The 12052-nt window shown below is 52.9% G+C and overlaps 1 protein-coding gene and 1 pseudogene across 2 annotated transcripts in view; one reads left to right on the top strand and one right to left on the bottom strand.

Moving 5' to 3' along the window:
• Positions 1-12052, top strand: part of LOC133344739 (G protein-activated inward rectifier potassium channel 1-like) — a 240705-nt pseudogene that overhangs the window by 121208 nt on the left and 107445 nt on the right.
• The window catches only part of LOC133344733 (integrin beta-3-like), a 32620-nt gene that overhangs the window by 7997 nt on the left and 12571 nt on the right, over positions 1-12052 (bottom strand). For both annotated transcript variants that reach the window (XM_061554839.1, XM_061554838.1), the window contains exons 7-11: positions 11622-11717; positions 10389-10478; positions 7975-8109; positions 4012-4269; positions 3161-3413 (exon numbers count right to left, since the gene is read on the bottom strand). In XM_061554839.1, the coding sequence (XP_061410823.1) occupies positions 3161-3413; positions 4012-4269; positions 7975-8109; positions 10389-10478; positions 11622-11717 (832 nt within the window). The remainder of the gene's footprint in view (positions 1-3160; positions 3414-4011; positions 4270-7974; positions 8110-10388; positions 10479-11621; positions 11718-12052) is intronic.

Raw genomic sequence — 12052 nt, 5'->3', positions numbered from 1 at the left:
GTGATGGTGGTACGGCCGGTACTATGCCCGGCCGTGTGTGTCTTCCTAGTGCCGTGAATGAAACCCAGGTTCGTGGCAAACCGCGGCACGTGAACATTCATGCATGCACACTCACGTACGGTTGTACATCCACATACGTGTGCAGCATCTATACATGTACACACATTTACATTGGGACACCTACGCGTTCACATACACGCATATCGCAACTACACTTGTTTTAGTTCAGTTCTGGCTGACAGATTAAAGGCAAAAAAAACCCTCAACGCATCTGTAATCGCAAGAGTGGAGGCTGCAGTGGTTCACTGCGTAATTAAAAGCACTGCGAGTGGGGTTATAGTGAAGATAAAGTGTCACGTGTGGCTCTCAATGATTCACTCAGCAGCAGCTGCTGCGGGTGAGGGTGGCGTGAATCCCATGGCACTTCTCTCTTTTTTTTTACGATTAATGGAAACAAGAAGATGCTCGGTGTATTCGGCACTTTGCTTCGTTCATCATTTCGTAAATGTTTTTTTTACTTGGCTTTATGTAACCCCCCCTCCCTCTAGCTCACTCTCTCGCTCACTCTCTCGCTCGCTCTCTCGCTCGCTCTCTCGCTCCCCCCGTATCGCGCTCACAACATCAACAACAACGTCAACAACAACAACGTCAACAACAACATCAACAACGGTGAGCGCAGCGACGCAGAGGCGCCTTCTCAAATCAGCTCGGGCAGGGCAGGGCTGGTACTCGAATGCCGTAGCGGAGCGCTTCGACAATGTCGTGTGGGAACACAGGCAGGGGACAGGTTAAGGGGGCCGGGAGACGGGGAGGGAGATGACGGGGGGGGGGGGGGAGGAGGGAGAGCAGAGGAGGGAGAGGAAGGGAAGGGGGCGGGTGAAGTGACCTGGGGAAATTGGGGAGAGGAGGCGTTTGTAAGAGGGAGAGGAGGAGGAGGGGTGAGACGGGGAGCAGAGAAGGGGGAGGGAGAGAGATACGAAAGGAGAGAGCGAGTGTGGGAGGGAGGGAGGTGGGAGAAACGTGGGCGGTTTGGAGGGAAGAGAGAGAGGATGCAGAACAAGAAGGAGAGTGAGCAAGTGGAGAGGGGAGTGATGGTGGAGAGCAGGGGGGGGGGGGTAGAGGAGGGAAAGAGTAGGGGCAAGATGGGGGGAGAGAGTGGGGAGAGAGGCAGGATAAAGAGAGAAGTTGGGAGAATCAAAAGCAGCAGAGAAGAGAGTAACGAGGAAGGGGAGAGAGCAGAGTGTGGAGGGGGGTATGGGAATCGGGCTGATGGGGGTGGAGGGAGTAGACCTTGGGAATTCTCACAGCTCTCGGATTTCTCCCTAGTTTCGCTCATAAATTCTCCCACTCTCCGCCGGGCTGTCAGTGGCATCGCGATTCCTCGCTCGGCCCGGGCCAGAGGAGGACATCGAAGCCGCGAGGATCAGGAGCCCCGCCGCGTGTCACCGCATCACCGTGACGATGACCTGTTGTGATGACGATGGTGGCGGTAGCGATGATTAACACATTCCTGCGGAGGGAGCTGGTAGGAACGTTGGGTTGCTCGGTCAATGGCCAGGGTCAACGGCAGCGTGGTGTATTCCGCAAATATGCCCGACTGTGAGGGCGGGCACAAGCCGGCGTGAGTAGGTTAAACGTCGAGTCTTATAAGGGCACCACGGGGTGACCAGCCCCTCCCCACCCAGCCCTCCCACCCCCACCCAGCCTCTCCCCACCCAGCCCCCCCCCACCCAACCCCTCCCCACCCTCCCCACCCAGCCCCTCCCCACCCTCCCCTCCAATTTTTTGATGCACGACGGACGGACACAATAATCCCCTGTGAGCTGGTGGAACCAGGTGGTTCCTACCAGTATAACCATGACAGCGATGACGATGCCCACGATGTCGCAGTGCGGAAGCTGCAGCGTGCTGCCACTGCTACTGATGACGCTGCTGATGATGCTGTGACTGCTGCTGATGATGATTCAGTTGCGACTGGTGATGGTACTGATGATGCTGCTGCTGTTGTGATTACTGCTGCTCCCACTGCCTATCCGGTTGCTCCAGCTGACGACGATTCCGATTTCCATCGACGGTGACCGCTGTGGCAACAGTCACGGCCACATTCACGGAAGTTTCCAACCCTAATCCGTAAACGAAAGGTCACACGGTGGCGGATCGGGACCGGTGAAATTCCACGTGACCCCTCGTCCCTCCACGTCATCCACATGCCCTCACACACCACGTGTTGTGGAGCTGCTGCTGCTGCTGTTTCTCAAATTGTTGGAGGCCAGATGTCCCAATTGGACGACCGGCTATATCAGCGCCACCAGAAGCCGTGGTCCAGCCACTGGATGTTTAACGTACTCCGCACGTGGAAATCATTTGTCTGGGGAGTCCTATCACATCGTGGACCATCTGGACGCCAAGCTCTTCGAACCTGGTGGATAACATCTGGAAGCTCCGGTCCCTCACACAACACAACCGGTTCTCGGTTCCGCAGTACAATCATTGCATTGAGGACAGTATTGTGCGTGGTTCAAAGCGGGATTCATCGATCAGAGGCCCGCCGCACATCTCACACCACTTCAATTTTGGGTTTTTTTTCTGACCAGGTAAGGCTCACTGAGCTAAAACGCTCTTTTTAAGAAGAAACGTGTCCACACATTATAGCTCAACGAAGTGGCTTATGTGGACATTTTAAAATTCACGAAACCACGGGGAGAACATGCAAACTCCAACTATACAGATGTCAGGGTCGGGATCGAACCCACGACCTCATGCATACCAGACGAGGAAGTTAACACATCACCACCGTGGCGCCCCAAAATGTACATCTGATTGTTCACACAGAACTGTAAGGAAGTTGTGATGCCCAGTGTGTCCGCGACGAGGCCACATTCATCAGATGTGTGGACCATCGCGAACTGGGTCTGCGTCTGTCTCACTTCGACATTGATCGCCACTGTTGTGTTACCTCGTAGTTGTGGCATTTGAATAACTAAGTCCACTGATGTGTGTGTGTGGGGGGGGGCATTCGTGATCCACGTGAAACGTATTTAACCAGCCGGGTTCTATCCCCCGCGTAACTCTCAATGCGCGGATTTATTTGTTATAAATCGGTGAGCGAGCGTCGCGTTCCGCCAACGTTCCTTGGCGAGGCGCGTGCCCGCGCACTCACCCGAGCACAGCAGCCCCTTGTGCCGGATGCATGAGAAGTCGTCGCACTCGCACCAACTCCCGTGCACCCTGCCCAGCTCGCTCGGCCGGCACACGCACTGCCCGCACACGCAGTCCCCGCGCCCGCTGCACGGCGTCGCGCCGGGCTCCCTGCGGCACCCGGCCGCCCTGCCGGCCCGGCCCGCGGACTCGGGCTGCTCCGGCGGGGACACGAAAGTGTCTCCTCGTCCCTCGGGGTCCGTAGCGTCGTCCTCCTGAGCGCCGAGGGTCGGTTCGGTCCGGGGGTGAACGGGCGCGCAAGCGGGTTCATGGATGTGCGGCGCGGGTTGTGCGGGTGCGTGCATGGCTCAGGCTCGGAGCGCGAATATTGATCATTATAAAAAATAAATAAGAGTACGCACACGTTTACGGCCCTTAGTCCACTGCTGGATGAGGGCGTTCCGATGCCATTGGGGTCGGTACAGGTTGGGGAAGGTGGGGAGAGCGCCCATGTGAGTGCATCCCTCTTGTTGTACTGCCCCCTCTGCTGCGTCTCTCTCTCTCTCCACCTGCCGCTCCCACCCCCCATGCTACTCCAGATCTCATCCTCTCCTGCTCCTCTCCCCCACCCCACTGTCTTCTTCCCTTCCGCACCCTCCCGCTGCCTCCTGCTCTCTTCATCCCTGCCTCGCTACCTCCACCCCTCCCCATCTCTCTCCTTCTCGCCTACCCACTTCTACCCCTCCCACACTCCCTGCCTCCATCTCCCTCCGTCCTTCTCTCCGTCCTCCCCCCGCTCCCTCGCCTCTCTCTCTCCTCCTTCCTCAACTTCATCTCTCCCCCACCCCCCAAACATCCCCGTCCACCCCTCACCTCCTCGTCCGCGTCGCTGCACTCGCAGCGTGGCCCGAGCCTGCCCGGCGCGCAGCTGCACACTCCGCACTCGAGGCTCCCGTTGCCCGAGCACGCCGAGCTGCGCGGCTCGGCGTGGCGCGCGCACGCGCACGCGCACAGCTCCCCGGCGCCGCGCACGTGCACGCGCAGCGCGCCCTCGAAGCCCACGGGCTTCACGGTGAAGGTTCGATGCCCGCGCACGCAGCCGCGCGCCTCCACGCGCACCTCGAAGCTCACCTGCGGCGGGGGGGGGGGGACACAGATAAAGACCCCCCGTATAGCCTCTTCACAGACTGTTGGGGCAAGTGCTGTTAGCGAGCACCTGTGCAAGAGAGGGGTTAAGGTGGCCAGCACCATGCCCGGCCGCCTTTGTCTCCCCAGTGCTTATATTTACACACCGCAACCAGGTTCACATTACACGCTGAGTAGACTTATGGGAGGCTCAGGACCGGTTCAAATATTCGCCACTGTGATTGGTCACGTGCAGAAATTGAACTAGGGTCGCCAATTTCATAGCGCAGTGCGCTAACCACTACATTACCGCTCACATGCCATTCACATAGATCATCAAACTTACACCCAGATCACACGTAGATACGCAACATCACAGGGGATCATGTACATACGAGTCAAACATCACACGTTAATTTGGTTACATATACCCAATTACGCAATCGCACAGCTAACGGGCACGGAAAGAGTAAAGATCACTCACACACAGCGTCACACACATAGAGATCACGCTCACACACAGCGTCACACACATAGATCACACACACAGATCACACACACAGATCACACACACAGCGTCACACACACACAGATCACACACACAGCGTCACACACATAGATCACACACACAGATCACACACACAGCGTCACACACATAGATCACACACACAGATCACACACACAGCGTCACACACATAGATCACACACACACAGATCACACACACAGCGTCACACACATAGATCACACACACAGATCACACACACAGATCACACACACAGCGTCACACACACAGAGATCACACAAATGACCCTGCACTCATGGATGATAGACACTCTAGCACAGGGGTCCTCAAACCTTTTAAACAGTGGGCCACTGCACTGTCCCTCAGACCGTTGGAGGGCCGGACTATAGTTAAAAACAAATCTATGAACAAATTCCTATGCACACTGCATATATCTTATTTTGAAGTGAAGAAACAAAACGGGAACAAATACAATATTTAAAATGAAGAAAAAGTAAAGTTAAATCAACAAACTTGCCAGTATTTCAATGGGAACTATGGGCCTGATTTTGGCTAATGAGATGGTCAATGTCCGGTTCCATATTTGTCACTGCTAATCGTAACAAGTGATGCAAGTGTGCATCCGTTAGTCTAGATCTGGTTGGAGATTTCAAATGTTTAATTCTGGAAAAAGTCTGTTCACAGACATAAGTGCTGCCAAAGATGGTTGCCATTTTGAGTGCATGGTTCCTGAGATGAGGATATGTCTCAGAGGGGAGAGATGCATAGAACTTTTGAAGGCTGCTTGATTTGAATGCGTCTTTCAGAGAATCACAATTCTGCAGTTCAGCCAGTTCCATTTGGTAAATTGTATCCACATTTTCAATGTCAATAGAAAATGGGTTACGGAAAAGCTGTATGTCCTGTTCATGGAAATGAAGCTCTTTAAATCTAAATTGGAACTCCTTTTGCAATTTTTCCAGTGAATCCAGACATGTTTTGTTTGGGAATGCAACCAATGGTTTTTCCGCTAATAGATTTTGAGTTGTGGGGAGATGGCAGAAGTTTTCCTCCTTCACTTGTTTGATGAGGCCTAATTTTACTTCAAATGCTTTGACATGTGATTGCATATCACAGATGAGCTTCCCCTTTCCTTGAAGTTGCACATTGAAACTGTTGAGTAGCTCTGTTACATCTGTCAGAAAGGCAAGGTGCCATTTCCATTCTGCATCATTGAGCTCTGGTACTTTTTTGTTTTTTGAAAGCAGAAAAGCTGTAATCTGTGGAAGTAAGTCATAGAAACGTTTCAAAACTCTCCCTCGACTCAGCCAACGGACTTCTGTGTGCTACAGAACATCTTCATAGTCAACATTTAGCTCAGACAGAAATTCCTGAAATTGTATGTGGTTTAGTGCATGAGCTCTAATGAAGTTAACACAAGATATCACAATTTTCATAACAGAGTCCCACTTCAGTAATTTACTACACAGCGCTTGTTGGTGGATGAGGCAGTGTATGGCTATTGGATGATAATGGTTATGTTTGTCCATCTCTTGGTTAATGCGAACAATTACTCCTTTCTTAGACCCCACCATGCTAGGAGCATCATCAGTTGTCACGCTGGCTAGTTTAGCCCAGTTCAGCTCCAAACCATTCACAGTTTGGCAAACCTTTTCATAGATATCCTCTCCTGTAGTTGTTCCTTTGATGCTTTGCAGTGCAGCAAGCTCTTCTGTGACTTTGAAATAGTCATTCGTCCCACGAATAAAAATTAGAAGTTGTGCAGAATCACGAACATCATTGCTTTCGTCGAGTGCCAAGGAAAAATAGGAAAGTTTTTTTGTGGAGTTTTGCAAATGCAAATTGTCTCCCATTTCTTCAATCCTCCGTGTAATTGTAGGTCCTGAAAGACTCACTGTACTAAATAAATCGGCCTTCTCTGGACACATCTCTTTGGCAACAGAAAGAAGGCATTATTTAACAAATTCTCCCTCCACGAATGGTCTGCCAGTGCACGCTATTAGCTTGGCAACTTAAAAAACTTGCTCGCAGTGATGAAATATTTAGCTGCTTCTGCTTCACAAAAGTATTTTGCTGAGTTGTTAATGTATTTTTCAGTTTTAATATTTTATCTTTTCTCACTTCTCTGACCAAACAATCATATTTATCTTTATGTTGAGTTTCATAGTGTCGACGTAAATTGTATTCTTTGAACACAGACACTATATTCTGGCATATCAGACACACAGCTCTTTCCTTGTACTGCATGAAAAAGTAATCATAAGTCCACTGTTATTTGAATATCCTACACTCCAAGTCAATTTTTCTCTTTCTTGACATCATTGTTTCCTAGGGAGTCAAAATTGCTATTAGTAAAATACCAATATATATACAGCGCTACAAAAACAATATACCAGCAATAACTTTGCCCAAACAGAGACATACAGACTGCACTGCCCATCAATGCAGTCTGATTGGGGGAACTCCGCTTTTACCCCAGGCTCACACTGGTGCGGGTGCCATTAAAAAGTTAATTACACCTGCAGTTTTGTTCACAGATCGCAGTGCGGTGGGCACAATGAGTGCCCACCGCCGCAGCTCAATCAGTGCCCACCGCCGCAGCCCAATGAGTGCTCACCAGCGCAGCCCAATTAGTGCTCACAAGCGCAGCCCAATTAGTGACCATGGGCCGGATAAATGTCCTCAGCGGGCCGCATGTGGCCCGCGGGCCGTAGTTTGAGGACCCCTGCTCTAGCACATCTCACATGCACGCAAAGTTCATTTACACAGATCACACACACACAGAACACACAGAGATCACACACAGATCACACACATAGATCACACAGACAGGTCACAAACACACACAGATCACAAAAACACACAGATCACACACACAGGTCACAAACACACACAGATCACAAAAACACACAGATCACACACACAGAGATCACACACACACGCAGATCACACACATACAGATCAAACAGATCATCCAGGAATCACTGGGCACGGCTAAATTCCCACACTACGCCCACCATTAAACCCTACACCATCGCCTCTCCATCGCACAACCAAAATCCATCCACGCAGCGACCCCACCAGGACCCAACGCAGAGCCGAGGGCCGAGCAAGTGAAATCCCCCTCGCCGCTGCACCCCCCCACCCCCATCGCCTCCCCACCTCCTCTCCCGCCCCCCCCTCGTACCGTGTCCCCCACACGGAGGTCCGCGCATCGCCTCTGGCCCGGAAGCGCGGTCCCGTTCTGGCACGTGGCCGTGAAGGAGACGCTGACGTCCTCGGGCTGGTCCCAAACCTCCAGCTCCACCACCGAGCGGATGCTCTGAGAGCCCCGGCCGCGCGCGGGGATTCACGGGACCGGGATCAGCGTAGAGGGGGGGGGGGTCACGGGACGGGGGTCCATGTAGGGGTGACGGGACATAGGAGGGTAGGATGGGGTGGACGAACGGCCTTTGTTAGCAATACAGGTTTAATAAACAGCAGAATTAATCCATCGCGAGGGGCAAAGGTTCTCGAGACCAACGAATAATACGCCCAGAAAGACAAAATATGAACGGCAAAACATCAGCACAGCAAACGGCTAGGAGTGGCTCAAATCCCAAGGTAGAGTCACCGGGTGAAGGGCCACCGACACAGCCGCCTCACCTGGCCCACGTCTGAGCTCGAATCTTGCAACTTACACGCGGGCTATGTCCCGGGCTGACCCACGCGAGTGAATCTCTGACACCCAGGGGCATGGGCCCTGGCACAATTCACGAGAGTTGGGGAGAGGTGGAGTGGGGGGGGCTTTCCAAATGCATCCGCCTCGTAGCTCCATTGTGCAGTCGCACCGCCTGCGCACTCAGTCGCCACGCCGCTGGTGACGATGTCCAGACTCGGGTGCCGAGACACGAGGGAGGGGAGTGAACGTATGGGGCACGTGGCGCACGCGCGGCGACACGGGGTCGGTCGCGTGACTGCTCGGGCAGATTGTTTATCGTGGCCTCTGTGCCAATGGGCCTGATGTGTATTGTTTATCTGATGGTGAGGTTGCCAGTAGAAGTAGCGGGGTAGGGTCGGCAGGAGGGGCGGGTGGCTTGGGAATGGAAGTAGGTCTCACGGTGAAATGTCTCCCGTTCCGTCGGCGCCGAGGAGTTTTGGGGGAGGGACATTCCTCTGATTCCTGCCGGTCCCACTGGCCCGCAGCCAATACCGTCACCGCGTGCGAGCGCGTGTGAGTGAGAGTGAGTGTGTGAGAGTGTGTGTGAGAGTGTGTGTGAGAGTGTGTGTGAGTGTGTCAGAGTGTGTGTGAGTGGGTGTAAGTGTGTGAGAGTGTGTGCGTGTGTGTGAGAGTGTGTGTGTGAGAGTGTGTGAGAGTGAGTGAGTGAGTGTGTGTGAGAGTGTGTGAGAGTGAGTGAGTGTGTGAGAGTGAGTGTGTGAGAGTGTGTGAGAGTGCGTGAGAGTGTGTGTGTGAGAGTGAGTGTGTGAGAGTGTGTGAGGAAGTGCGTGTGTGAGTGTGTGGGAGTGTGTCAGAGTGTGAGTGAGTGTGTGAGTGAGTGTGTGTGAGAGTGAGTGTGTGAGAGTGTGTGAGAGTGTGCGTGTGTAAGAGGCCGTGGTATAGCGGTTATCACGCTGCGCTACGAACCTGGCGACCCGAGTTCGATTCACGCTCACGGTCAACATCAGTGACGATTATCTGCTTCGGTCCTGGGCCTCCCCTAGATCGACTGCCTCAAATGAGTAAACATCACCACTGGGGAGACAAAGGCGGCCGGGAGTGGTGCTGGCCACCCACCCCCTCGTGTGTCACGCTAGTCTTCATCCGTGCTCGCTAACAGCACTTGCCCCAACAGTCTGTTAAGGTTACACGGGGCAGCTTTGTCTTTGTGTGTGCGTGAGTGGAGTGTGCGTTCAATCGGCGTGGTCTGGGAATAACAACCCCAACCCCCTATCTCCCCGTGTCACACAGTGCGCTGTGTCGTGAGCAACGCCACTGCCATCCCCACAACCACCGCAGTTGCAGGTGGGGGAGAGGGGGGAGGGGCCGTGGGTTGGGGGGGCTGTGAACAGGCAGAACGGGCTGCTAAACCCCGCCACCTAAATCTCACTGGCCACGGGCCCACAAAAAGGGAATCAAAATAAGCATTGCCGGAGGCTCCCCAGGGGCACGCGTCTAAGACGTCCCCCGGCCAAATACGTTTTGGCAGAGCCAAGGCAAAGCAACTCAGCCACCTTTGGGAGTCCTCCAGAAACACCGCGCAATTACTCGGGCTGACCACGTGGAACGTCTAAAGCCTCGGCTAACTGGGTTGTTGTTGATGTAACTGTTGCTGTGCATGTGCGTGCGAATGTGTGTGCGAGCGTGCGTGTGTGAATGGGTGCGTGCACGCGCTTAAGATGGAGCGGCGGTGCAGCGATTAGCGCACTGCGCTATGAACGCATCGACCCGAGTTCGATTCCCGCTCACGGCTAACATCAGTGGTGAGCTACATGTGAACTGGTCCTGGTACCTAATCTCCCCCGGACCCCCCCCCCCCATCTCCTTCACCAACAAGCACTGATCAGAGCGGCGAACAAACCCCCCCCCCCCCAGCGGTGGATTGAGACAAGAGGGGCACGCACGTTATAGGCGGACACGATGAGCTGGATGATGTTACTCGAGTCGTTGGCCAGAATCCCAGCCGTGGTGCCGGGCAGCAGGTGCGCGTAGCTCTGTAAAGCCAGGGGTCAAGGTCAATGGAAGAGGTGAGGGTCAGACGATGAGCGCTCAATGCTGGACATCGCGATGGGCCAACGCTCTGAGCACGGGAGGTGCTGCGGCAGACGCGCCGCAGGGTAGGGTAGCATTCGTGGACGACAGCTGGAGAAAGAGGCAAGGTGACATTCAAATAGACAGACGGACAAATTGGGCAATAGACAGAGAAGTAGACACATTGCAAAAGGGATAAGTAGAGACATTGACAATAGACACATCGACAGATGCAGCCTTAAAGAGAAATAGGCACAGGAAGACACAACAACAACCCCATAGACAAATTGGCAAACAATAGTCGACAAAGGGGCAGTATATAAAGCAAGACACCGAGACAGACACGCATACAGACAGATGCACCAACAGATGCATACATACGTGTACCAAGGCCGTAGCCATGGAGTCAACATTGGGGGGGACCAAATCTTCCAGGGTGTCTGAGGGTCCCAACCCCGAAAAAGATCTAAATTTGATAACTCATTTCCTGCCTAAAATATTTAAAAAGTCACTAACACAAGGGATGGATTTTTTTTTTTACAATGTCTAATAGTGTATTGTATTACATTGCTCTGTTTTTACTTTTTTTACCTTTTCTTGTTTCATTGTATGTAATGGCAGAGATTAGGGATTAATAAAGTACAACCATAACCACAATCATATACACAGAAATCTATTTTATAGCAATATATTGGGGGTGGGGGGCATTGAGCATATTTGAATATTATAATTACGCCCTTGAAAGGCTTAACTGCCCCCAGTGAAGGTGGAAGGAAGTTGTGGGTCCACTGGGCAAGAGGAAGAGGCATCGCAAGCGAGTCTCAAATATGAAGGTGGGGGGACTGTGGCCGTACTGGAATTGCAGTGCTGATATTATGGCCAAGGGTTAGCAAATTGTTATTTTTATTAACACAGCATAGCAATGATTTATTTTGCGATATTTTGGGAGGGACATTTTGAGCATATTTGAATATTTAATTAATTACGACCTTGATACGTACACAGACGGACAAATGCACAGACAGACGCACACGTAGAGGCATATGTCGACAATGGACACAGAGGCAGCGAATGGACAGAGCAGGCTGATGGATGGACGCGCGCACCCTGTACAAGGCGTAGTGCTGTCTGGTGACCGCGAAGATGAGGTTCACGTTGTTCTCGGACAGTTTCTCCCCAAGCAGGGCGAGCGACGGGTAGTCCTGGACAGAGAGACAAAGACGGCCTTTTAATTACAACTGGGAAGAGGCGTCGTAACATCGCCATCCTTCACTGCGGGAAACTTGGCGGGACCGTCCTGTAAAGAAGAGTCCTCGGGACTCGGCGAGGCTGGGGATGATGATGACGATACGATCCGCTCACGGGTATCTGGGGCGCCGCGGTGGCGAGATGTTGACTACCTCGCCTGGTATGCAGGACGTCGCGGGTTCGATCCCGACTCTGACGCCTGCTGTATATTTGGAGTTCGCGTGTCTCTCTCCCCGTGTGTCGTGTGGATTCTTCTGCGGATCCTCCGGATTTTTCCTTCCGCATTTGG

Source organism: Lethenteron reissneri, chromosome 20 (assembly GCF_015708825.2).
Source record: "Lethenteron reissneri isolate LAM-NWPU_2019-01 chromosome 20, ASM1570882v1, whole genome shotgun sequence".
Classification (NCBI taxonomy): domain Eukaryota; kingdom Metazoa; phylum Chordata; class Hyperoartia; order Petromyzontiformes; family Petromyzontidae; genus Lethenteron; species Lethenteron reissneri.
This window is presented reverse-complemented; position numbering and strand designations above follow the sequence as displayed.